At 55.9% G+C, this 20,423-nt stretch overlaps 9 protein-coding genes across 9 annotated transcripts; 5 read left to right on the forward strand and 4 right to left on the reverse strand.

Moving 5' to 3' along the window:
* Positions 1-1,154: 1,154 nt before the first annotated feature.
* On the forward strand, positions 1,155-2,827 carry UV8b_05463 (uncharacterized protein; the record flags this gene model as incomplete). The annotated part of the gene is made up of 2 exons (XM_043142960.1): positions 1,155-1,190; positions 1,280-2,827. 2 exons carry the CDS (start codon positions 1,155-1,157, stop codon positions 2,825-2,827), a joined length of 1,584 nt encoding a protein of 527 aa, XP_042998893.1.
* A 209-nt stretch (positions 2,828-3,036) lies between these two features.
* On the reverse strand, positions 3,037-6,836 carry UV8b_05464 (uncharacterized protein; the record flags this gene model as incomplete). The annotated part of the gene is made up of 2 exons (XM_043142961.1): positions 3,037-6,667; positions 6,724-6,836. 2 exons carry the CDS (start codon positions 6,834-6,836, stop codon positions 3,037-3,039), a joined length of 3,744 nt encoding a protein of 1,247 aa, XP_042998894.1.
* A 1,778-nt stretch (positions 6,837-8,614) lies between these two features.
* On the forward strand, positions 8,615-9,595 carry UV8b_05465 (uncharacterized protein; the record flags this gene model as incomplete). Its single annotated transcript, XM_043142962.1, has 2 exons — positions 8,615-8,647; positions 8,792-9,595. 2 exons carry the CDS (start codon positions 8,615-8,617, stop codon positions 9,593-9,595), a joined length of 837 nt encoding a protein of 278 aa, XP_042998895.1.
* Positions 9,596-10,428: 833 nt separating this feature from the next.
* On the reverse strand, positions 10,429-11,669 carry UV8b_05466 (uncharacterized protein; the record flags this gene model as incomplete). The annotated part of the gene is made up of 3 exons (XM_043142963.1): positions 10,429-10,665; positions 10,738-11,419; positions 11,497-11,669. 3 exons carry the CDS (start codon positions 11,667-11,669, stop codon positions 10,429-10,431), a joined length of 1,092 nt encoding a protein of 363 aa, XP_042998896.1.
* A 1,015-nt stretch (positions 11,670-12,684) lies between these two features.
* On the forward strand, positions 12,685-13,339 carry UV8b_05467 (uncharacterized protein; the record flags this gene model as incomplete). The annotated part of the gene is made up of 3 exons (XM_043142964.1): positions 12,685-12,777; positions 12,885-12,959; positions 13,136-13,339. 3 exons carry the CDS (start codon positions 12,685-12,687, stop codon positions 13,337-13,339), a joined length of 372 nt encoding a protein of 123 aa, XP_042998897.1.
* Positions 13,340-14,049: 710 nt separating this feature from the next.
* Positions 14,050-14,774, reverse strand: UV8b_05468 (uncharacterized protein; the record flags this gene model as incomplete). Its single annotated transcript, XM_043142965.1, has 3 exons — positions 14,050-14,152; positions 14,216-14,548; positions 14,668-14,774. 3 exons carry the CDS (start codon positions 14,772-14,774, stop codon positions 14,050-14,052), a joined length of 543 nt encoding a protein of 180 aa, XP_042998898.1.
* Positions 14,775-15,642: 868 nt separating this feature from the next.
* Positions 15,643-17,702, forward strand: UV8b_05469 (uncharacterized protein; the record flags this gene model as incomplete). The annotated part of the gene is made up of 3 exons (XM_043142966.1): positions 15,643-15,645; positions 15,983-16,059; positions 16,184-17,702. 3 exons carry the CDS (start codon positions 15,643-15,645, stop codon positions 17,700-17,702), a joined length of 1,599 nt encoding a protein of 532 aa, XP_042998899.1.
* A 116-nt stretch (positions 17,703-17,818) lies between these two features.
* On the reverse strand, positions 17,819-18,335 carry UV8b_05470 (uncharacterized protein; the record flags this gene model as incomplete). The annotated part of the gene is made up of 4 exons (XM_043142967.1): positions 17,819-17,871; positions 17,925-17,988; positions 18,068-18,099; positions 18,194-18,335. 4 exons carry the CDS (start codon positions 18,333-18,335, stop codon positions 17,819-17,821), a joined length of 291 nt encoding a protein of 96 aa, XP_042998900.1.
* Positions 18,336-19,121: 786 nt separating this feature from the next.
* UV8b_05471 (uncharacterized protein) lies at positions 19,122-20,217 on the forward strand (the record flags this gene model as incomplete). The annotated part of the gene is made up of 2 exons (XM_043142968.1): positions 19,122-20,077; positions 20,160-20,217. 2 exons carry the CDS (start codon positions 19,122-19,124, stop codon positions 20,215-20,217), a joined length of 1,014 nt encoding a protein of 337 aa, XP_042998901.1.
* Positions 20,218-20,423: the final 206 nt, after the last annotated feature.

Here is a 20,423-nt window from a genome sequence, read left to right on the forward strand (position 1 = left end):
AGTGGTTCATATAATTATAATGAGTGCAAAGGCGGATGGATGAATAGATTGCATGAGCCAGCCACACTGGGACTTGTGGCAGCATCTCACCAAAACACTACGGAAAAGAGCACGCCTACCTACCTACCTTGGGTGCCCGGAGTCTGGCATTATCTCATGTGCACGGTACATGGTTAACTTGCCCGCGCTCGAGGATGCCAGTGGCCTGCAGCACGGACTGCGGGACTACGGACTACAGAACCACGCAGATTATGTAGAACCAACCCGATGATGAATGAAGATGGAGACTTTACTTTACTTCACCCCTGGCCTCGAGTCGCCCGCCCAACCAGGAGCCTCTCCTCTCCCCGACCCGGGCAAGCCGCCTTGTTTATTTGTCGTCGTCATTTAAAAAAGAAAGAGGAAGGCGCGACGGACAGACATGCTCACCCTGCGCCCACATGCAACGGGCACTTTCCTGCTATAAACCATAACCCATGATCGTGACGCGTCTCTCACGTCTCAATATAAGCTACTGACATCATCACCAGGGTACGCAGCGGCCGTTGACAAAGAACCATCCGTCGTCCCTTCCTGCCGCCGTGTCGCGCCCTGCAACGGAAGGTGCCAACCGCGACGTGACGTCCTGCCAAAATGGACGAGAGTTTGTCGAAGCCTGCCTGTGCCTGTGCCTGGTACGGAGACGCCATTCAGTCTCGGCATTGGATAAAGGGCCCATCGTATGGGCTGCAGCACACGTGCCGCCCGTTCGTCTCTCATTGACACACCCTGTTTGACGACGAGCAGAAAAAAGCCCTTCCAAGTAGATACACTAGGTGACACCGTTCGGTTGTACGATTCACTCTTGTCCCTCGTCTCTCTGTATCCTCCGTTACGCTCAACGACCCCTATCATATCCTACGGAGCGACTCTGTTTTTCCTGCCTCTCCACTCACAATATAACTAGGGAGCTATCCTTATGCGTCGCTATTCGCAGTCGACTGGTGACAGCCAACATTAGCACCTTGTCCGACGAGCACGGCTGTACGAAATGTGAACCGGTTGACTCTTGGCCTGGCCTGTCCTTGTCCTGTCTTGTTTGTTTCGTCGTCATGGCCGCATTTGGCTCGCTTAGGCGCAATGTGGTGCTTGCAAGTTGCACGGCCTTGGTGCTGATGGGCTTGCTATTGGCAAGGAATCTGTCTGGTATGGTACGACAATCTTGAAACGTTGCTGGCCAGCATATGCCGACTCGATGCCGCGTGCAAGGCGATTAACGAGGCTTGGATAAAACACATAGGACCGGTTTGGCCATGTCGAGACGAACAGTTTCTGGCCAGACTCATCAAAGGTGCACAACGCCGCCGCTTTTCTATCTGCTCAGACGGAGCAGGAAAAGCTCGGCTCCACCGTTAAGACGTCGCGGTTTCATTTTCTGACGCCTGCGAGCAAATCCAACCTACAATTCTGCTACAATTTGGCCTCGGCGACTGCAAACAGATACCCACCTCCAGTGCTTCTTGGCTGGAACGGTCAGGGGGAATTCGATGCTGCCGTCACGCATCTCGCCAAAATACGAGCCATGAAAAGGTATCTTGCCTCCTTGACTCCCGAGGAAGACGACGACTTGGTCCTGATGGTCGATGGCTACGACATCATACACCAGTTGCCAGCAGAAGTGATGATGGAGCGCTACTTTGACGTTGCGGCAAAGGCCACCGCTCTTCTAGCGGAGCGGTTGGGCTTGCCGGCTCACGAGGCCTCGAGAAGGAACATCAAGCAAACCGTCTTTTTCGGCCCGGACAAGATATGCTGGCCGCCCGATAAACGAGCCGCTCGGTGTTGGGCGGCGCCACCTTCAAGCTTGGGGCACGAGGCATTTGGCCCCGATGGAGGACCCGACGACTTCTTCTCTGCCGACCCGCGGTGGCTGAACTCGGGCACCATCATGGGCCCAGTCAGCGACGTGAGAAGAGTTGTGGATGCCACGATGGAGGAGATTGAAGCCACGTACAACAAGACCTTTTGGCAGTCCGACTCTGATCAGTATTACATGGCCAATGTCTGGGGACGGCAAGAGTACTGGCGTAGGCGTAGTTGGATCGTCGGCAGCCAAGGCGGAGACGCAGGCGACCAAGAAGCAGCGCAAGCGTCAGGCTGGCCCTCATCCGCCCGCGTCATCCCAGAGAAGAGGCGCGGCTCACAAGAAATCGAGATGCACATGGCTATCGAGTACGAGTCGTCGTTGTTCCAGACCATGTTCGGAAACGAGCCCTTTCTCGGCCACCTCGAGTACAGCCGGGAGAACGAGACGGCCAACGTCACGATGGACCTGCTCGGGCAAGGGGGAGCGCTCGGATGGTACGCAATGCAAATGCCGCAAAACGTCCGGGCCGCCTTGATGAAGCTCTACGATTCCGTGTCGGGAACGCACCCTGGCGCGTCGGCAGAGGACTGGATACGGACGGTGCCCCTGGGCACCAACCTTGTCACCAAGCACATCTACGGGCTCTGGCACTGCACGGGCGGCAAAGAATTCTTGGACACGGAGTACCGCAAGATGTGGTTTTTCCCACTGGCGAGGTCTCTGGCCGGCGAAGCTGTCAAGGCCTCGCGGCGAGGGGAAGCCTTGTCGTCGAGGCTGATAGACGGACGCAAGTGGGTTGCCAGATGGGCGTATCCGGGCGGCGACCAGGATGTTGAAGACTGGCGGCACGGTGGCGCCTGGTCCGACGAAGCACCTGGCAGGTTCGTAGGATGGACGGAGCTGTGTGGGCCTCACGAAAGCGTGCTTTTTCAAGGGCAGCGGCGGCGGCAGGGGCAGGGGCAGGAAGCGCGTGGTAATTAATTCCAAGACGAAGCGGCGAAGGGCACTTGCACTTGGCTCTGGGACAATGTGTTGCTTGGCTTTCCTCGGTCGAACCTGAGACGGACGTCGGTAGCTGACAGCATGTACATTATCATCCGGGGGGATTTACATTTCCCACAAAATACCTGACAATGCAGTTCTATCGCAGTTCCGTCGCAGTTCCGTCGCAGTTATATCGCACGTCCCGGCTAGGCCAGCTCGGCATCTAGATCCTGCAACGCAACATATCCCTCTTCTCTCCTGGCGCCCCGGCGGCCAAGCATCAGCAGCTCCTTTACCCAGCCCACCACGACGCTGCTTACGCTGCCGCCGCCGCCGCCGCCGCCGCCGCCCTTGCCTTGTGCTGCCGCTGCCGCTGCCGCTGCCGCTGCCGCTGCCGCCTCGTCGTTCATCCACCGCGGTCGCCGCCACAGCCGCAGGGCAAGGCTGCTGACAACCACGCTGATGCTGCTGCACGCCATGGCCAGCCCCGCCATCATGGGATGCAGCTGGATCCCAAACGGCAGCAGGAAGCCCATGGCGATCGGCAGCCCCACCAGGTTGTACACGCAGGCCCACGCCAGGTTCAGCTTGATGCGGCGGAAGATGGCGCGCGTCAGGTGCACGGCCGCCGGCACGTTCATCAGGTCCGTCGGCCGCATCAGCACCACGTCGGCCGCCTCCATGGCCACGTCGGTCCCGCTCGACATGGCCATGCCCACGTCTGCCGTCGCCAGCGCGGGCGAGTCGTTGATGCCGTCCCCCACCATGGCCACGACCTCGCCCCGGGACTGCATCCGCCGGATGACGGACTGCTTCTGGTCGGGGCTGACGCCGGCGAACACTTGGTCGGCCGGTATGCCCACCGCGGCCGCCACGGAGAGTGCCGTCGATTGCTGGTCGCCCGTGACCATGGCCGTCTTGATGCCCATCCGGTGCAGCACCGACACGGCGGCCGCCGCCCCGTCCTTGATAATGTCTGCCAGGCAGACGTGGCCCGTGTACTTGCCGTCCACCGCGACGAAAATGTCGGTGGTGCCAGCAGCCGATGATGCTGATGATGCTGATGATGCTGATGATGCTGATGATGCTGATGATGCTGATGATGCTGATGATGCTGATGATGCTGCTGATGCTGATGATGCTGCTGATGCTGGTGTAGCTGATGTAGCTGCTGCGCTGGCAGACGTCGTCCCTCTCCTCCACGACTCGGTCTCGCCCTTCTCCAGCGCCTCGGTGGCTTCGCATGGAATCTCAACCCCGTTCTCTTGTAGGTACCGAGCGTTGCCCGCCAGCACTCTGTATCGCACCCGGTCGGCCGAGGAGGCTGGCTCTACCAGCGCCTTCACACCCCGGCCGACCGTCATCTTGAATTCGCCCACGCTGCCGGCAATGGTGCCGTCGGGTCCGACACCGAGCTCCTCCTTTGCGGCTGCCAGAACGGCCTTGCCCACGGGATGCTCGCTCCCCACCTCGGCCAACCCGACAATCGTCCACCACAGATGCCTTCTCCACTCGCTGCCCCTCCAGAGGGGAGCGAGCGTCGTCCTGGCCACGCTCATCTTGCCGTGCGTAATGGTGCCGGTCTTGTCCATGACGACCTGGGTGACTCTTGCCGTCTCTTGCAGAGCACCACCACCCTTGATCAGGATTCCACTCTCGGCTCCAACCCCGGTGCCAACCATGACGGCAGTGGGCGTGGCAAGGCCGAGCGCGCACGGGCAAGCAAACACAATGACCGAGATGCATAGCTTGACGCACACCATGATCCTGCCGCCGCTAGCGGCCTGAAGGAAGATCTTGGGCGGGTCGGGCAACACGTGGCTCACCACCATCCAGAACAGAAACGTGCCGAGAGCGAGGGTCAGGATTGTCGGGACAAAGTAGCCGGCCAGCTTGTCGGCGATGTGCTGAATGGGTGCCCGGTTCACCTGCGCATCCTGCACCAGCTTCACGATCTGGCTGAGCTGCGTGTCACGGCCGGCGCGCGTGACCCGGAAATCGACCCTCCCGTTGCCATTGACGGTTCCTCCAATGACATTTTGGCCGGGTTTCTTCTGCACTGGCATGGCCTCTCCGGTAACCATGCTCTCGTCCACGTAGGTTTCTCCGCGAACGACGATGCCATCCGCGGGCATCTTATCGCCTGGTCTGATGATGACAATGTCGCCGACTTGGAGCAGCTCCGTCGGGATCGACTTTTCTTCTCCGTGGGCGGACAAGCCTCCGTGCTCGGGCTCTGCGCCCTGCTTGCCGGACGTCTCGGAGGGGCTCCTCGTCCGTGCCTGCTCAGCGGACCTTGCCCATGTCTCGGCGGCCTTTTCGGCGGCAAGGGGGTCGGCGTAGATTGTGGCCATCGAGGGAGCCAGCGACATGAGACGAGACAGGGCCTTGGACGTCTGTCCCTTTGCCCTGTTTTCCAAAAACCGCCCCAGCGTGATGAAGGTGATCAGCATGGTGCTCGTATCAAAGATGGTGCTGGGTCTTGTGTGAGGGGGCGACAGCATGGAGACGACCATGCCGGCGACGCTGAAGAAAAAGGCACTGGATGTGCCGAGAGTGACGAGGACATCCATTGTGGGCGAGCCGTGCTTGATGGACTTGTATGCCGACACGTAGAACCGCTTTCCAATGCCGAATTGCACGGGTATGGTGAGCACAAGGCACGCAACGTCGCCCAGATAGATGCCTGGAACCAACATAAGATTGCCAAAGTCGAGGCTCGGGAGATACATGGGCAAGACCATGCCCATAACAAAGGCGGGCACCGCAAACGTCAACGACGTCAGGAAAGCGGTCCGCCATTCGTTGATTTCCCTGGTTTTGGCAAGGGACTCGAGCTGGGCATTGTTATCCTGGCCATCTGCCACCAAGGCGTTGAGGCCTTCCTTCTCCACGGCTTCGACAATGCCACGAAGCCCCACGATGCCAGGCTGATGGGTGACCGTAAGTCGGTCCGTGGATAAGCTAATCGAGACAAACTTGACTCCGGGAAGAGCAGCTAGCCTGCTTTCCACGGCCTCTGCCACGGCGGCGTCTGGGACTCCGTACAGCTTGAAATACGCCGTCGACACTAGGGGCCCCAGATCGCCCGTGTCAAGCTGAGTCGAGAGGACGGTGGCGTCAAAGCCTCGGTCTTCGATTGTTTCCGCGATTTGCTGGGCGGAGAGCTTGGTGGCATCGTGGGTAACGACTGCTCGCTCCGCGAGCAAGCTAATGTTGAATTTCAAGACACCGCCGACACCCTTGAAAGCAGCCTCGACGGCCGATGTGCACGCTCCGCAGGTCATGCCCTCGATGGCCACCGTCGTGATTGCAATGTTGCTTTCGGTCTTGTCATCGACTGCCTGCCTGCCGGCAGCGGGCAACGACGGCTGAACTGTATCAACAACATTGGCACCGAAGCCCCGGTCCTCGATGATGTCGACAACTTGTTGCGGTGAAAGTAGCGACGGGTCGTGTTCAACGACGGCTCTTTCCGATAACAACGATACGCTGAACGTGTGAACTCCAGGGACACCTTTGAAGCCCGCTTCCAAGGCAGACGTGCATGCGCCGCAAGTCATACCCTCGACGGCAATAGTTGTCGTGACACTTGTACTGCTGCTCGGAGGTCCTTCAGTTTCACTGAAGCGGGTGACGCAAGGGCTCGGTAAGTCGGTGGACAAGACTTGGGCGTCGAAGCCTCGGTCTTCAATAATCTCTCGGACCTGGTCGGCCGAGATGATTCGAGTGCTGTGTGTGACGACGGCGCGCTCCATGACCAAACTGACGGAGACGCTGCCCACACCAGCAACACCTTGGAAGCCTGCTTCCACAGCCGATGTACATGCTCCGCATCTAAGTTTAGGCGTGAGAAAGCAAGTCGGGAGAAACTGAGAGCTGGTAAAACTCACGTCATGCCACCTACTCGGAGAGTAGTGGTGGCCATGTGAGGGCTCTTGGATACGCCCAGGGCGCTCACAGCACCTTTATCCCGCGGTGGGATGGCGACATGCGAAGGCGACATTTGTAGTAGCGGAGGCGCGCAGATGGCGTCGACGGTGTCGCTTGCAAGCGCCGGCAGGTAGAGAGCTTCTTGGCGGCAAGCTCGAACTCGGTCGGCCAACAGCGAGAGGTCCGGTGATGAGGCTAAGCTCTTTTCGCTGGTGCATCCAGTTTGAGGAGTGGTTTTGTGGCGTTCGATGAGCTTTGTCACAGGTTGTGCAGGATCATGCCGAGTCCTTTTTGGATATCTCGTTGATAGTGGTCGCTTGTCTCGCTTGCACTCTGCTCCGGCGAGCAGAGCAAAATATGTCGGAGGGCAAAGGAGAGGGCCAGGATCGGGGAAGGAGGAAAAAGGCGAATTACCGCACCGAATCGAAAGCAACCTGGCTTGTTGCAGTAAATCGCTGCCGTGGAAATAGGGGGAGGGTGGGCAGCAAGATACCGAATTGACTCAACCGAGAAGCGCCTGAGTCTGTCCTAGGGGCAAAGTCTTGCTGAAAGAGGCAAACGGCGACGGCGACAATTACTAACCCAGCAGCGCCATTTATCAGGTTGCGAAGATGACACAAGCGGGAACAAACGGAGGGAGAAGACGTTTCCCAACAAAAAAGAAAAAAAAAAAAAAAAAGAGATGACTCTGGCGGGCAACGAGATGATGCTATGCTTTGTACTGAGAGCTGATTCTGAAACCTCGCCTCATTGGCCCGCTCGATGGCAGAGGCTAACAACCTTACATGTAGTCCGTACTGTACCTACCTGCCCAGGCATGTGACGTTTATTGTTACGTCAGGTCCACAAAAGCCCGCCCAGCTTCAATGGAGCCCCACCGTTCGCCTGATTTCAAATTCTCAATCTTTGACCCGAAACAACCCAAAAAAAAAATAATAATCCAACGTTGAACGGGTAATGAACGGCCGGGCCATCAGCTCAAGTGCAAGCGCAAGCGCTAGCGCATGCATCCGGAATAGAACCCCCTTTGTGGCAACGATGGTGCAGCGCGGCTACGGCGAAGTGAGGCATTTATCTGACTTATGTACCGAGCCAGCGTGCCAGCGTGCCAGCGTGCCAGCATGCCGCCGAACTCCGCTGCAGCAGCTGCTGGAGAGTCTTGGACGGCTTGGCTGGTTGGGCAAAGCCCCGGGTCGCAGTTGCCTCCTGATTGCTGCCTTGATTCCTCTCAACCATCGGAAGCGGAAGGAACGGGAGAATCAGTCTGGTTCCTTCCTTCCCAGACTCCAGTTGGCCCGATGTTTGCCTCTCTAGGTACTCGGTAGGTAGTTCGGCAACTACTTAGGTACCTAAGGTAGGTACCCGTAGCCGTAGGGCCCACCCTTAACGAATTCCCTCGGTCCCTTCCACGATCCCTTTGCAAAGACCGGCTTCACGGCGCCGACCTGGATGGCTCGGGCTTTTGCAGGTGCCAACTTGGGGGATTGGACTTGACCAGACATTGTCTAGGATGCGAGTCGGCCACGCATTCAATCAGCGCTCCAAAACCCTGGGACAAGGCTGCCGCACTCCGTACCGGCACGGGCATTAGGAGGTACCTAACGTACCCCAGACCACGCAGGTGCAGGGCTTCAACCCCCCCAAGAGCCCCCCAGGGCCCCCCCACTCACCCACCTTCAAGGCTTCAACCCACGTCGGCCCACGACAAGCCCGCGACAGCCTCGCCAAACGACACTCACCTTCAAGCCAGCCTACCGCGATTCAACCGTAAGCAAACCCCCCCGGAACTGTGCCACTGCGCGGCCGGCCAGGGTCCCAGACTTCCCTCGCCTCCAAGCGCCCTCGGCAAACATGGAGCAAACCAAAGCTCTCAATGCTCTCGAGGTACGCAAACTCCACCGGCTCCAATCCCGCATAACCGCTTTGCAATGACATCACCATCACCATCACCATCACCATCACCGCCCTGCCGCTGGGGGTCATCGTCAAGCCCTGTGCTAACGCTGCCCTTGCGTCGTCGTCCACAAGCCGTTCCTCGCCCTCGCCAGGTCCGCCACACACCCGCGAGCTGCTGCCGACCTCGTCACGCGAGCCACCTCGGCGCCCAACACGTACATCTTCGCAGAGCTCCTCCAACAGCCCGAGATCCAGGCCCTCGCAGACAGCCCCCAGTTCGGCTCGCACCTGGCCCTCCTCGAAATCTTCTCCTACGGAACCTTCCAGACCTACCTCGACGCCGCGAATCCCGTCCCGGAACTAAACGACGCTCAGACCCTCAAGCTCCGCCAGCTCTCTCTCCTCACCCTCGCCCGCGACAGATCGAACCTGACGTACGATGCGCTGCAGAATGCGCTGGGCCTGGGGTCCGCCAGGGAGCTGGAGGACCTCGTCATCACCGTCATATACGCCGGCCTGCTGCACGCGACTCTCGACCCTGCGCGCCAGGCTGTCCATGTCACCAGTGTGGCTCCCCTGCGTGACCTCGCTCCTGGATCCATCCCGGACATGATTGCAGCTCTGAGGAGCTGGTCAGAACGATGCACCTCGACGCTCAGCGACCTGGAAGCCAAAATAGCCGCCATTCGCGCCGAATCCGCCGCCAGGGACAAGGAGAAGAGAGCTGCGGACAAGAGGATTCAGGTTCTGGTTAGCGAGTCAAGAGATTCCGAAAAGAAGCATGACCTTCCCAGTCGAGATGCTCTGCCTCGAAGAGGCTTACACAAGCGAGTCATGGTGGATGCGGGCAATCCTGCGAATGACGATACAATGGATGTTGATGAGTCTTCAGCTGCCGAGGACCAAAAGAAACGTTCGAGCAAGCGAAAAATGTAAGGTCATACAGAGAGCCGTTTCCCACTTCCTCCTCCCCCCCCCTCCCCCCCCCCTCTCCTCTCGGGGGGTATGTCGAGGGATCAGTATAGTTACAGCTCCATCTGCAAGTACCGGTTATGGATGGCGGGCTAGTTTTCCCACACACGTTTTGAATCAGAAGTATACAGTTTAGACGAAGCATAATTCATGATAGACGATAAGACGACTGTTGATTCTTCGTTTAGATTTGCATGTTCTCCAACCACGTCACTATTGCTTTGAATCAAATACACACCTAGACACGCTCACTGCACGCAAGCGCTGAAGATGACGAAAGGAGGGCTTTCCAGCCGAGTATGAAAAGTACATTGGGTGCCGAAGTAGGAGTGTAAATGGAGGCAACATAGCTTAGTGAAGATGAAAAAAAAAAAAAGCAAAAAGAGAAGACGATTAAAGAGCAGAGAAGGAAAGAGGGGAAAAGAAAAGAAAGAAAGAGAAACAAGACAAGATGAAACGAAAGGACAAAACAGGTGTTCCGCTGATCGAGTCAAAGAAAAATTGCCAGACGCCGCAACCCCGAGCCAAGGACAAAAGAAACAAGGAGACCAAAACAGCTATGAGTGATGGGGGTCAAGATTACTACAAATACCTTGTTTACCCATCATTGCTTTCGTCGTCGTCGTCAGAATCCCTTAACCTCTGTCTTCACAGAGATGGCTGCAAAAAGGCGGGTAGCAAGCCAATAACACTGTGCATCTGGGAATGCCAAAGAGGTCTGGGGCGAAATGAGAATGAAAAAGGCAAAGATGGAAGATGGGAAAAAAAAAAAAAAAAAAAAAAAAGGGCCATCAACTTCACAGTCTTTTGCCTGGTACAAGGATAAAGAGAACACAAAGAGCGGCGTCGATGAGAATGGTGACAGCCAAGACCATCATCGCTCGTTTGGCAAGGAGTTGGCGGACATATGGCTCGCGAATGCGCGAGAAATTGAAGGGCGTGTATTCGCTGAAGCCGATGAGGGCCATGATGGGGTCTAGCGAGTACTGATAGGAAGAAAGCAGATAAATGCCGACAGTAAATGGCAGGATGAGCTGGAACAAGTCGCATCATTAGCAAACTCTGGGGTAGCTCAAATCGCGCCCTCTTGAATACTCTCCACTTACCCAGCATCTGGTCTGGCGGTCCTCGTCGAGAAAAATGAGGATAAAGGCGGTCCAGAAGGCGCCAAACATGGACACGAGGCCAATGATGAGACGCATCACCAGAGTCGGGGGGATCAGATTACCAAGCGCCTTCATCCTCAAGAATCCAGGAAAGGCGTCCCGCTCCATGGCCTGAAACACATAGTCTTTGGCGACGTCAAACACCTCTGGATCATCACGACCGTATTCCTCAATGGCGGTGGTGACGTCCTGGGTGATTGAACCGGGCAGCACGATTTCTCGTTCAGCCCCGGGGAGCAGGAACGTGTAGAGAATCTTCTCAGCAGATGCTCTGATGTCTTGCCGCGCGACAGTGTGACTGGGCGAGTTTGAATCGGTGACATCGCGCGGGGTGCCGAACTGAGGACTAGGGCGGGCCATGCCTACCCCGTTGTGAGGAGAGTCATGATGAGCCTGGTCCTCGCGAAGGAAAGCCGACATCTGGGCGTCCTGGTCTCTTTCCTTTTCGGTCGCGTACATCGAAGGTCCCGCCGGGCGTGGTTCCAAATCGCCAATGCTCTCCAGGATTTGCGACGACCTCTTGGAGTTTGTCTTCTCCATGTCCGGCGTCGCCACGAGGACGGAGCGTCTCAGCTCACGTACGTAGTGCCTACACAGCGACATGTGCTGAGCAACATCCAGCCTGCATCATTCACTCATCCCAGTCAGCAGCTCGTCTTGATCCATTTCTGCAACGCCACCTTGTCAAAGCCTGCGTACCAAAAGTCTAGGTAGTCCACCGATCTCTGCTGATCTCGCATGTAAATGTAAAATGAGAACAGGTCAACAGACGGCAGCGTTCGGCGACTCAGGACCTCGAACAACGTTGGAAGCCGGTTTCTCGCCATATCAGGCTGAGGCGACGGCGTCGTCGCAGGGTGGTGTTCGACCATCTTTCCCCCTTCTTGTTTCGAGTTTCGTGTGTTTTCCTCTGGCGACGTTTCTTGAATCGTGTTCAGGGCGTAAATCTAGATCCTGCAGGTGAAATGAACGGGGGAAAGGCGGGTGTGGTCCTGGAATGCAAGGAGATGGACGGCAAGCGAGTCGGAGTGGGAGTGAAGGAGAGTGATTGATTGTTGGCCAATGCCCCCCATAAAATGCCGCTCTTTTTGGGAGTTGGTACCACCGCTGAGAGGGACAGAGTCCCAAGGAACTGGCCCGGAGTGTGCAAAGACAGGAAAAAAAAAGAAAAAAAAGACAAAAAAAAAAGGAAACAGATCGCTGCGGTACGTAAACGAGAGGAGGAGCAGCGCCAATTGCGCAGAAGCTCGTCAGTCGCTCGCTTCTGCTTCGCGTCTTTTATCGATCGACGAGTTGGCCAGAAGAAGTTGTGACGGGCGAAACCTCGAGGACAAGGAACTTGGGTGGATAGATTGTTGGCCTTGGCTGGTTAGATGCCGCTCACTGCCTTGTCCGTCCATCTCTGGCCCGGTCCCACCTTCCCAGTCATTTCGACCAATTTAAAATCAAAATTCGCCTTCCAACCAAGGCAATCTCCGGGCACGTACCTGTATCACGTGAGTTTCATCCTTGTCCGCCAGACAGCTGCGGGCCGTTTCCATTGATTGGTTCGCTACCCCCCCCCACTCCCACCTACTACCACAATTGGAGCCTGCCCTACGCACAAAGAATTTGCGGAATTTGGCACTCCCTCCGACATCACATTCCCCTTCAACGCCAGACCTCACGAGACGATTCCCAGGTACGAACCGATACTGCAGCCCCAACATACATAAACCTTCTTTTTTCCTTTCTTCTGTTCTTATAGTGCCTTTTTTGGTTTTTCTCCAAGGAGACTGTGCCTCTGCCCTCAATCCGGCCTCGAGCATCAGCCGTGCTGATTCACTCACGGGTCGCAATTCACACACGCAAGTCCGACTTGAAGACTAATCTGTTCTACTTTCAGAAATGTCGTCCGCCAAGAAGACCGCCGGCAAGCCTCAGCGCTCCGCCATTGCGGATGTCGTTGCCCGCGAGTACACCATCCACCTCCACAAGAGAGTACGTCCAATCCTATGAAACCGAACGAACCACCAACCGATACCTGGTTCCCGACAACAATCAGATAAAAAGCTATGGAACGGGCCGAGCTAACGAGACATTCAAAGTTACATGGCGTCAACTTCAAAAAGAGAGCCCCCCGCGCCATCAAGGAGATCAAGGCTTTTGCTACTCAGGCCATGGTACGACTGCTTCCCCTACTTCTCGATGTATTTCCCACGACACCGCTTCCCGAAACTCAAATCCTCCGTTGGGGAGAATTTGGCGGCGAATAGCTTACCTCCGCCATGATTCTGCTCGGACATGTCGCACTGCGGATAGAGCAAAACATTGGGCTGACTGGACATGCGTCTTACAGGGCACTTCCGACGTCCGCCTGGACCCCCAGCTGAACAAGAAGGTCTGGGAGTGTGGCATCAAGGGCGTTCCCTACAGACTTCGAGTGCGAATTTCCCGACGACGAAATGACGAGGAGGATGCCAAGGAGAAGCTGTACAGCTATGTGCAGGCTGTGAATGTTAAGAACCCCAAGGGCCTTGCAACTGTTGTTGTTGAGGAATAGTCGGGAGTTTGAATAAAAAAATTCGTGTCTTGAAGTTGGGATTGGTTCTTGGGGTGGTCATGGCATTTCGGAGTTGCAACCGGCTTTTTCTAGCTTTTGATGCGGAAAGAAAAAAAAATTCCCACATACACTTCGGAACTGTGATTGATAAAAACTTTTTTTTCTCTTTTCTCCATACTTGTCTCGCTAATTTCATTCTGCCGGGGATTCGCAGTGTCGACATCCAAACTGACGCTGGACGTGACTTTCACATCACATCGGATAAGAACGAATTGAACCCTGACTTCTCGCTTCGAGCTCTGTCGGGACCACCATTTACCTATCTTGGGTACCTAGAAATGCTCTGATTGCGGAGTTGCTGTACAGAGTACAGGGCTTTCCTTTTGTTGCTACAGCGAGCGAACCCATGACATGGTCCGTCACATAATGTTAGTTGCCTGCAGTTGGAGGGAAACCACCCTTTGGAACATCTCAACAAAAACACACCAAAAATCCATTCAAGAACGGCTATGGGAAGCTTTGGTTAAGGAAACAAACAACAGAAAAAAAAGAAAAAAAAGAAAAAAAGAGAAAGAAAAAAAAAAGAACAAGCAGCCATAAAGGCTGAACCAGTAACCCGTGCTAACCAATCGAGGTATGCCACCAAGACTCCAGTTCTCCGAAAATGTATTAAATGCTGACGTTCCAGACGCAAAGACGCTCCGCAAGGGCTACTCCTCGTCAATGTCTCTGTGTCGTCCTAGCACCTTCTTCTTGAACTCGTCGGCGTTGGTGTCCCAGAGCTCGGCAGCTTCACCATTCAGAGGGGAGGAGCTAAAAGCAGTCAGTTGGTTGCAACGAAGTGTCGGTACTTGAACGTTGTGAGGGGGGACATACTTGTTGGGCTCGCCAAGCAAGCTTTGAAGACTCAACAGAACAGTCTGGATGTTGTAGGCAGCTGTCCACTTGTCCTTAAGAATGTCGAGACAGATGCGCCCAGAAAAGTCGACGTTGGGATGGTAGATGGGTGTCTTGAACAGCACGGTAGGGGGCGCATATGGGTAGTTGGCAGGGAACGCAAAGCTCAGCTTGAACGTCAAGCCGGCATATGGAGTGTCGTCGGGTCCTTCAATGGTGGCCGTCCACGATAACAGGTTGCCGTCGGCCGAGGGGAAAGCGGAAACGCCGGGAGCAGGCGATGTCATGAGCTGCATAAGCTCTGTCTGCAACCTGGAAACGAACGAGGGCGGCAGCAGTCAGCATTCGATCGGTTCTTGGGGGGGAAAGGAAGCTGTACGGTCTCGGCCCCGTCGTCAAGCGAAAGCAAGTAGTTGTCTTGCCGCACGTACCTCTTGGTGACGCTCTGAGAGTCGGCACCTTTTCTCGAAGCATTCAGCTTGGCAGCGGCAACGCTTCCAGGAGCCGAGTTCTGATTATCCCCCATGGCGAAATCCATTGTCGAGATTGGATCTGGAAGCTGGAGATGGGAAGAGGAAGAAAGAGCCCGTGGGAGAGGGGCAAAAAGCACTAGACGGTACTCGGTACAATCTTCTGTGCTTGCCTGGATTCGCGAGTTTGAGATGAAAGAATCAAGCGGGATCGTAGAGGGTGATTCTGGAGGTCAACTGGTGTTTTAATATCCGGTCCTTGGGTGAGATGGAAACCCGCTTGGTTTTTTTTCTTTGCCGCAGCAACGGAGGGACCAGACCAGACCCGTGCGGCTTGGGCGGCAAAACAAGTCAAGCGGCGCTGGACCCTCACCGTCATTTTGGGGGGGGGGGTTGGGGCCTAGCAGCTAGCAGCTAGCAGCTAGCCGTGGCCAACCAACCAAACAAGGCCAACAAGGCCGACCTGCCGGTTGCAGCTTTACGCGGTCACGCGCCGCTGGACGCTCCTGGACGCGACCGGTCGCAACTCGCGAGAGCTCTGTAAATACGGAGTACGGAGCACTCGGTGCCACCGCAGGCTGGGTCGACGCTGGTTGGCCACCGACTGTCTGTCCTCCGTGCGCGTCACCTAGGTAATAGATAGGTATTGACTCTTGTCGCTTGTGTGTGCATGGGGGAGGCTGGAGGCTCAATGGCGAGACCTCACCTCACCTCAACGCAGCAAGACAGCAGCCAATCGAAAGCTCTCGACGTGCTCAGCTCAGCATCGGATTGGATGTGCCCATCGTGCCTGCCTTCCAAGGCCGCCCCCCCCCCCCCGCCTTCTCCGAGTCAGCGCTTAGTGAGCAAACTGGACATCTTTGCACCGTTTCGACTGCGGCACAGTACGGAATATCTGATGGGCAATTCAAGTTACTGAGCAGACGCCCCTATGCCATGGTGAGTGCGTTTGTCCCGTTTTCCTTTTTTTTTTCTTCCCTTTTCTTTTTTTTTGGGCTTTTTTTTCTTTTTCAAGCGCTGCCTGCACCCATAGGTACTCTCTCACTCCTTGGGCTGTGGCTCGCCCGCTGGTGATGTCGCCGTTTGCAGACCCAAGGACACAACGCACGTGGAGCGTTTAACACCCACGTTGCACCCTGCTCGGCAAGGGCTAGGTTCAAACAAGAGTAAAAAAAAACGTAGTTTACGCAGTATTGACATGCTCGAATCGGCGGCATCCTCGCCACCAACGCCCGTCCCTAGCGCTTCCGTGAGAGCTAATGCTGTTTGTTGGTAGTCTCAACTAGACCCTTTACCACGGGATCTTCCCTTTCGCATCATTTCCAAAACAGTTGGCCGAGGAGCCTACGCATCGTACGTCAGTCAGTCCCTCCTAGCCAGCTCCCTCTTCCGTTGGGGTCGTCTGGTCGTCTGCTATCGCGTCGTTGCTCGCAAACTAACGTGGCCATGTGGGAAAAACCCCCTTCCCCAATCGCAGCATCAAAAAGGCCATACCTCTGGACGCCGCCGACCCCGTCTTCGCCGTCAAGTTTATTCACAAAGGTTATGCCGTCAAGCATGGCCGCATATCCGCCAAACAGCTTGCCATGGAGGTTTCCCTCCACTCGCATGTCGGCCAGCACCCCAACATCATTGAGTGGTTTGCCACGGGAGAGGATAACGTGTGGCGTTGGATAGCGATGGAGTTTGCCGAGGGCGGTGATCTTTTCGACAAGATTGAGGCTGATGTCGGGATTCGGCAAGACATCGCCCAGCTGTACTTTGTCCAGCTCGTCAGTGGCGTGAGCTTCATGCATTCCAAGGGCGTGGCGCATCGCGACCTGAAGCCGGAAAACGTCCTCCTCTCGTCAGATGGCAATCTAAAGCTCGCGGATTTCGGCATGGCCACCATGTTTGAGTACAAGGGTCAGAGGAAGACGAGCTCCACGCTGTGCGGCAGCCCGCCCTATATAGCCCCCGAAATCTTGGCCTGTGGCCGGAATGATAGGAAGAGCGCCGCCCCCCCTGGCAAATACTCGCCTGATCTGGCGGACATCTGGTCTTGCGGCGTCATTCTCTTCGTCCTCCTCGTGGGAAACACGCCCTGGGACGAGCCGTCGTCCAACAGCTGGGAGTTCAACGAGTACGTCAAGACTTCTGGGCACAGCACGGATGCACTTTGGGCGAGGATGCCGCCAGAAGCACTCTCCCTCTTGCGTGGCATGATGTCGGTAGATGCTCAAAAACGATTCAGCTTCCGCCAAGTACGCCAGCACCCTTGGTACACGCAACACAACCCCCTCCTCACCTCTGACGGCAAAATCTCCGACCCCATCAGCCTTGCCACGCGATTGTTGGAAGGCCTCCGCATCGACTTCAGTCCAGCGCAGCAGTCTGCGTCGCAGCGACCATTCTCGTCCTGCGTGGATACAGGTCTCAATGCTGGAAATTTCTCGTCGACGCAGCCCGAGGTCCCCATCATCGACCGAGACTGGGATTGGGAACGCCCAGTCTTGCGCTCCATGGCTGCCCCGGCTTCATCCTTACCCCCTCGTTCGGCCGACTCGCGCCGCATAATAATGGAAGCGCTTGCTGACGAGCCGTCCATGTCTCAATTTTCCCAGCATCCCGGCCCGACCATGTCACTCACTCAGCACGCCCGCCGCTTCCGCGATATCTGTCCAGCCGAGTCTCTGACGAGATTCTTCTCGCATGTTCCGCCGCTCCACCTGATTCAGATGCTAAGCGACGCCCTTCACCAGTTGAACGTGCCACTTGCGCCCGTGACGCCAAACTTGTCCGGCAGTTCCGTCGGCAATATTAAAGTCAAGGCTCTTGACAGTAGACGGCAAAACTTGCACGGCGAAATCCAAGTGGAGAAGCACCTGCTGTGCAGCGGAAGCGAAGTTCTTGATGTGCGGTTCGTCAAGAACAAAGGGGATCCGTTGGAGTGGCGAAGGTTTTTCAAAAAGGTGGTGGTCTTGTGCAAAGACGGTGTCTATGCTCCAAAAGAGTAGGTAGGGGTTATGGATTGCGTGTCATGCTGGAGAAGACCAGGATCGGTGGCAGCGAGTTGTTATGCAACTCGTAGGATCTCTCTCAGTTACAAATCATATATTCATGCTCATGCTCATCACGGTTCTCCTGACGACGTGTTCTCATTGGCTTGATCGACCCATTCAAAGGCTGCAGCGAATTAGATGGAGCTGCTATTCAAACAGCAGTCAGCGGCGACTTACTTTGTCGGCACATGGGGCATTGCCCGCGAGCAGAGTCCTGCTTAATCCACTCCATGATGCAGTGCTGGTCAAGAAACGCGTCAGTAAATGTCTTTGTTGTTTGGGGGAAAGGGGGGACTCTTTGCGGCGATGGAAGTCGTTACCATGTGAAAATTGTGGCCACATTTGCCAGACACTGCAGATGCATCTTAGAAAAGGGGATGGGATGCTAGGAAGGATGCTGCCACCGTTTGCGTTGAAAAGAGGCTTGCGAGGGGAACGCGACTCACGTAAACTGCAGTCGTCGCCTGGGTATTTACATGTAGGACAGGTGCCATCGAAATGAACCTGGCAAATACCACAAACATCGTCTTCTGGGATGTCCCATCGCCAAGTGGCGACTGCGTTCCACTCCTTGATGGTGACTTTCATGGTGAAAGAGAGAGACAGGAAAAAGAAGCGGACGGAATGCGGGTTACGAATGAGAAGTAAGGGGAGAAGGAAGAGGGAGATGAATCTGAAGGCTGTTGACAGTTTGGTGGCGATGACATGAAAGTCGCGAAAGTCAAAGTCGCCAAAAAAAAAACCCCCCCCTCCGCAGTTAACATAGGCACGTTACCCGTACTCGTACCGACTTGGAGTCTGGAGCGGGAGCACTCGTATCAGGTACATAGGCATAGGTATAGTACAAGTACAAGTACGGTGTTGGTGGTGGTGGTGGGGGGATGGATGATGGCCCAAGCTCCCAGCCCGCAGCCAACGCCAACCCTCGTCCTCTCTCTCTCTCTCTCTCTCTGGCTTCGAACGTCCAGCCGTTGCGCCATAGCTGTCGAGCCCGATTGCGAACCGATTGCGAACCGATTGCGAATACCACACCCTTTTCTCTACAGAGGCACTTTCTCCTCCTCCTCATCCTCCTCCGCTTCGTCGTCCACCCTCTCGTCATCGTCGTAGCGGTTGCGGCGTTTCCCAGCATTTGATAAATCTCATCATTTTCACCGCACGTCTACTCTTCGACTGGACCTCAGGCTCTTCTTCTCTTGCCGGATGTCAAACATAGGTACGGGAAACTGCGATATCGAGCGACCTGGCGCAGTAGAGTCATTCGGCCCCATGGTCACGTCTCGTCTCTGGGGGCAACCGTGAGACAGAGTTTGACCAGACGCCCGCCCCATCGCCTTTGACCGCTCTCACCTCATCTGAAACAAACCATCCGTCATGGCCTTTGCCGCAGGAGCCCGCAGCTCTTGGATACGTCTCTCCTCTCGGAGGGTCATGAACATGCACGCAACCGTGGCGTCGACAAGGAAATTGTCCAGTTATTTGCTGACGCCCAAAGAGCTGCACGAAGCTCTCAAAAGGAATCCACCTTCCTCAATCAGCACGGACCCCCGGGTGATCCCGCTTTGCGCAGCATGGTTTTTGCCCAATGATGGGCGAACGGGTATCGAGGTGTTCAGAGAGCAGCGCATACCGAAGGCTCGCTTCTTCGACCTGGACAAAGTCATCGACAGACGGAGTCCTTACCCGCATATGCTTCCCGATGGCAAAGAATTCGCCGCCGCCCTGAGCGAGCTGGGCATCCGGAAGGAAGACAGCGTGGTCGTCTACGACACCAAGGAGCTAGGTATTTTCAGCGCTCCTCGAGTGGCCTGGACGTTGAAGATCTTTGGGCATCCCAACGTTCACATCCTCAACAACTTCAGGCTGTGGGTGGAAGAAGGGCTGCCCACCGAGTCGGGTGAGCTCTACAGCGTTGACTGCTGCCCGTACCCTATTCCCAAACTCGACGACGCCAAAGTGGCCAGCTTCGAAGACGTCAAGGAGGCTGCTGTGGACCACAACAAGGAGGGCGCCGAAGGCGTTCAGATAGTTGACGCTCGACCCGAGGGCAGATTCACGGGCGCGAGCCCTGAGCCAAGAGAAGGCCTGTCATCCGGGCACATGCCTGGATCAACCAGCCTGCCCTTTAGTGATTTGCTGGACGCCCAGACCAAGGCATATCTCTCGCCCGAAAGACTACGAGCTGTGTTTCGAGAAAAGGGCGTGGACCCGAACAAGCCCATCATCTCCACCTGCGGCACTGGCGTCACTGCTTGCGTGATTGAAGCCGGTTTGGAAGTGGCAGGATACGCATCTCCAGAGTCTCGGAAAGTCTATGACGGTAGTTGGACGTAAGTGTGGTGCTTGCGCGTGCCAGTTTGAAACCAGCACGCCCATGACCTACCGAAACACTGACAAAACATGTCTACGCAGAGAGTGGGCTCAAAGAGTCCGCCCGTCCGACAATCTAATCTTGAAGGAGGAGCATTAAGTCGAGACTCGAGCAATATCGGTGGCTTCCTGTCAGTTTCCATCTGCCCGCGCAACTTTGGCAACGGAAACCCCCTTTCATCGGCAATGTTGTTTGTCATTCCGCCCTTCCTTGCGATGGCCTGGCTGAATTTTCTTTGGCGTTCTGTGTCGACCCTCACCTGCCTTGACTGGTTGGCATCATGCTTGTCATTCTCCACACAGTTG

Source organism: Ustilaginoidea virens, chromosome 4 (genome assembly GCF_000687475.1).
Source record: "Ustilaginoidea virens chromosome 4, complete sequence".
In the NCBI taxonomy this organism is placed as follows: Eukaryota; Fungi; Ascomycota; class Sordariomycetes; order Hypocreales; family Clavicipitaceae; genus Ustilaginoidea; species Ustilaginoidea virens.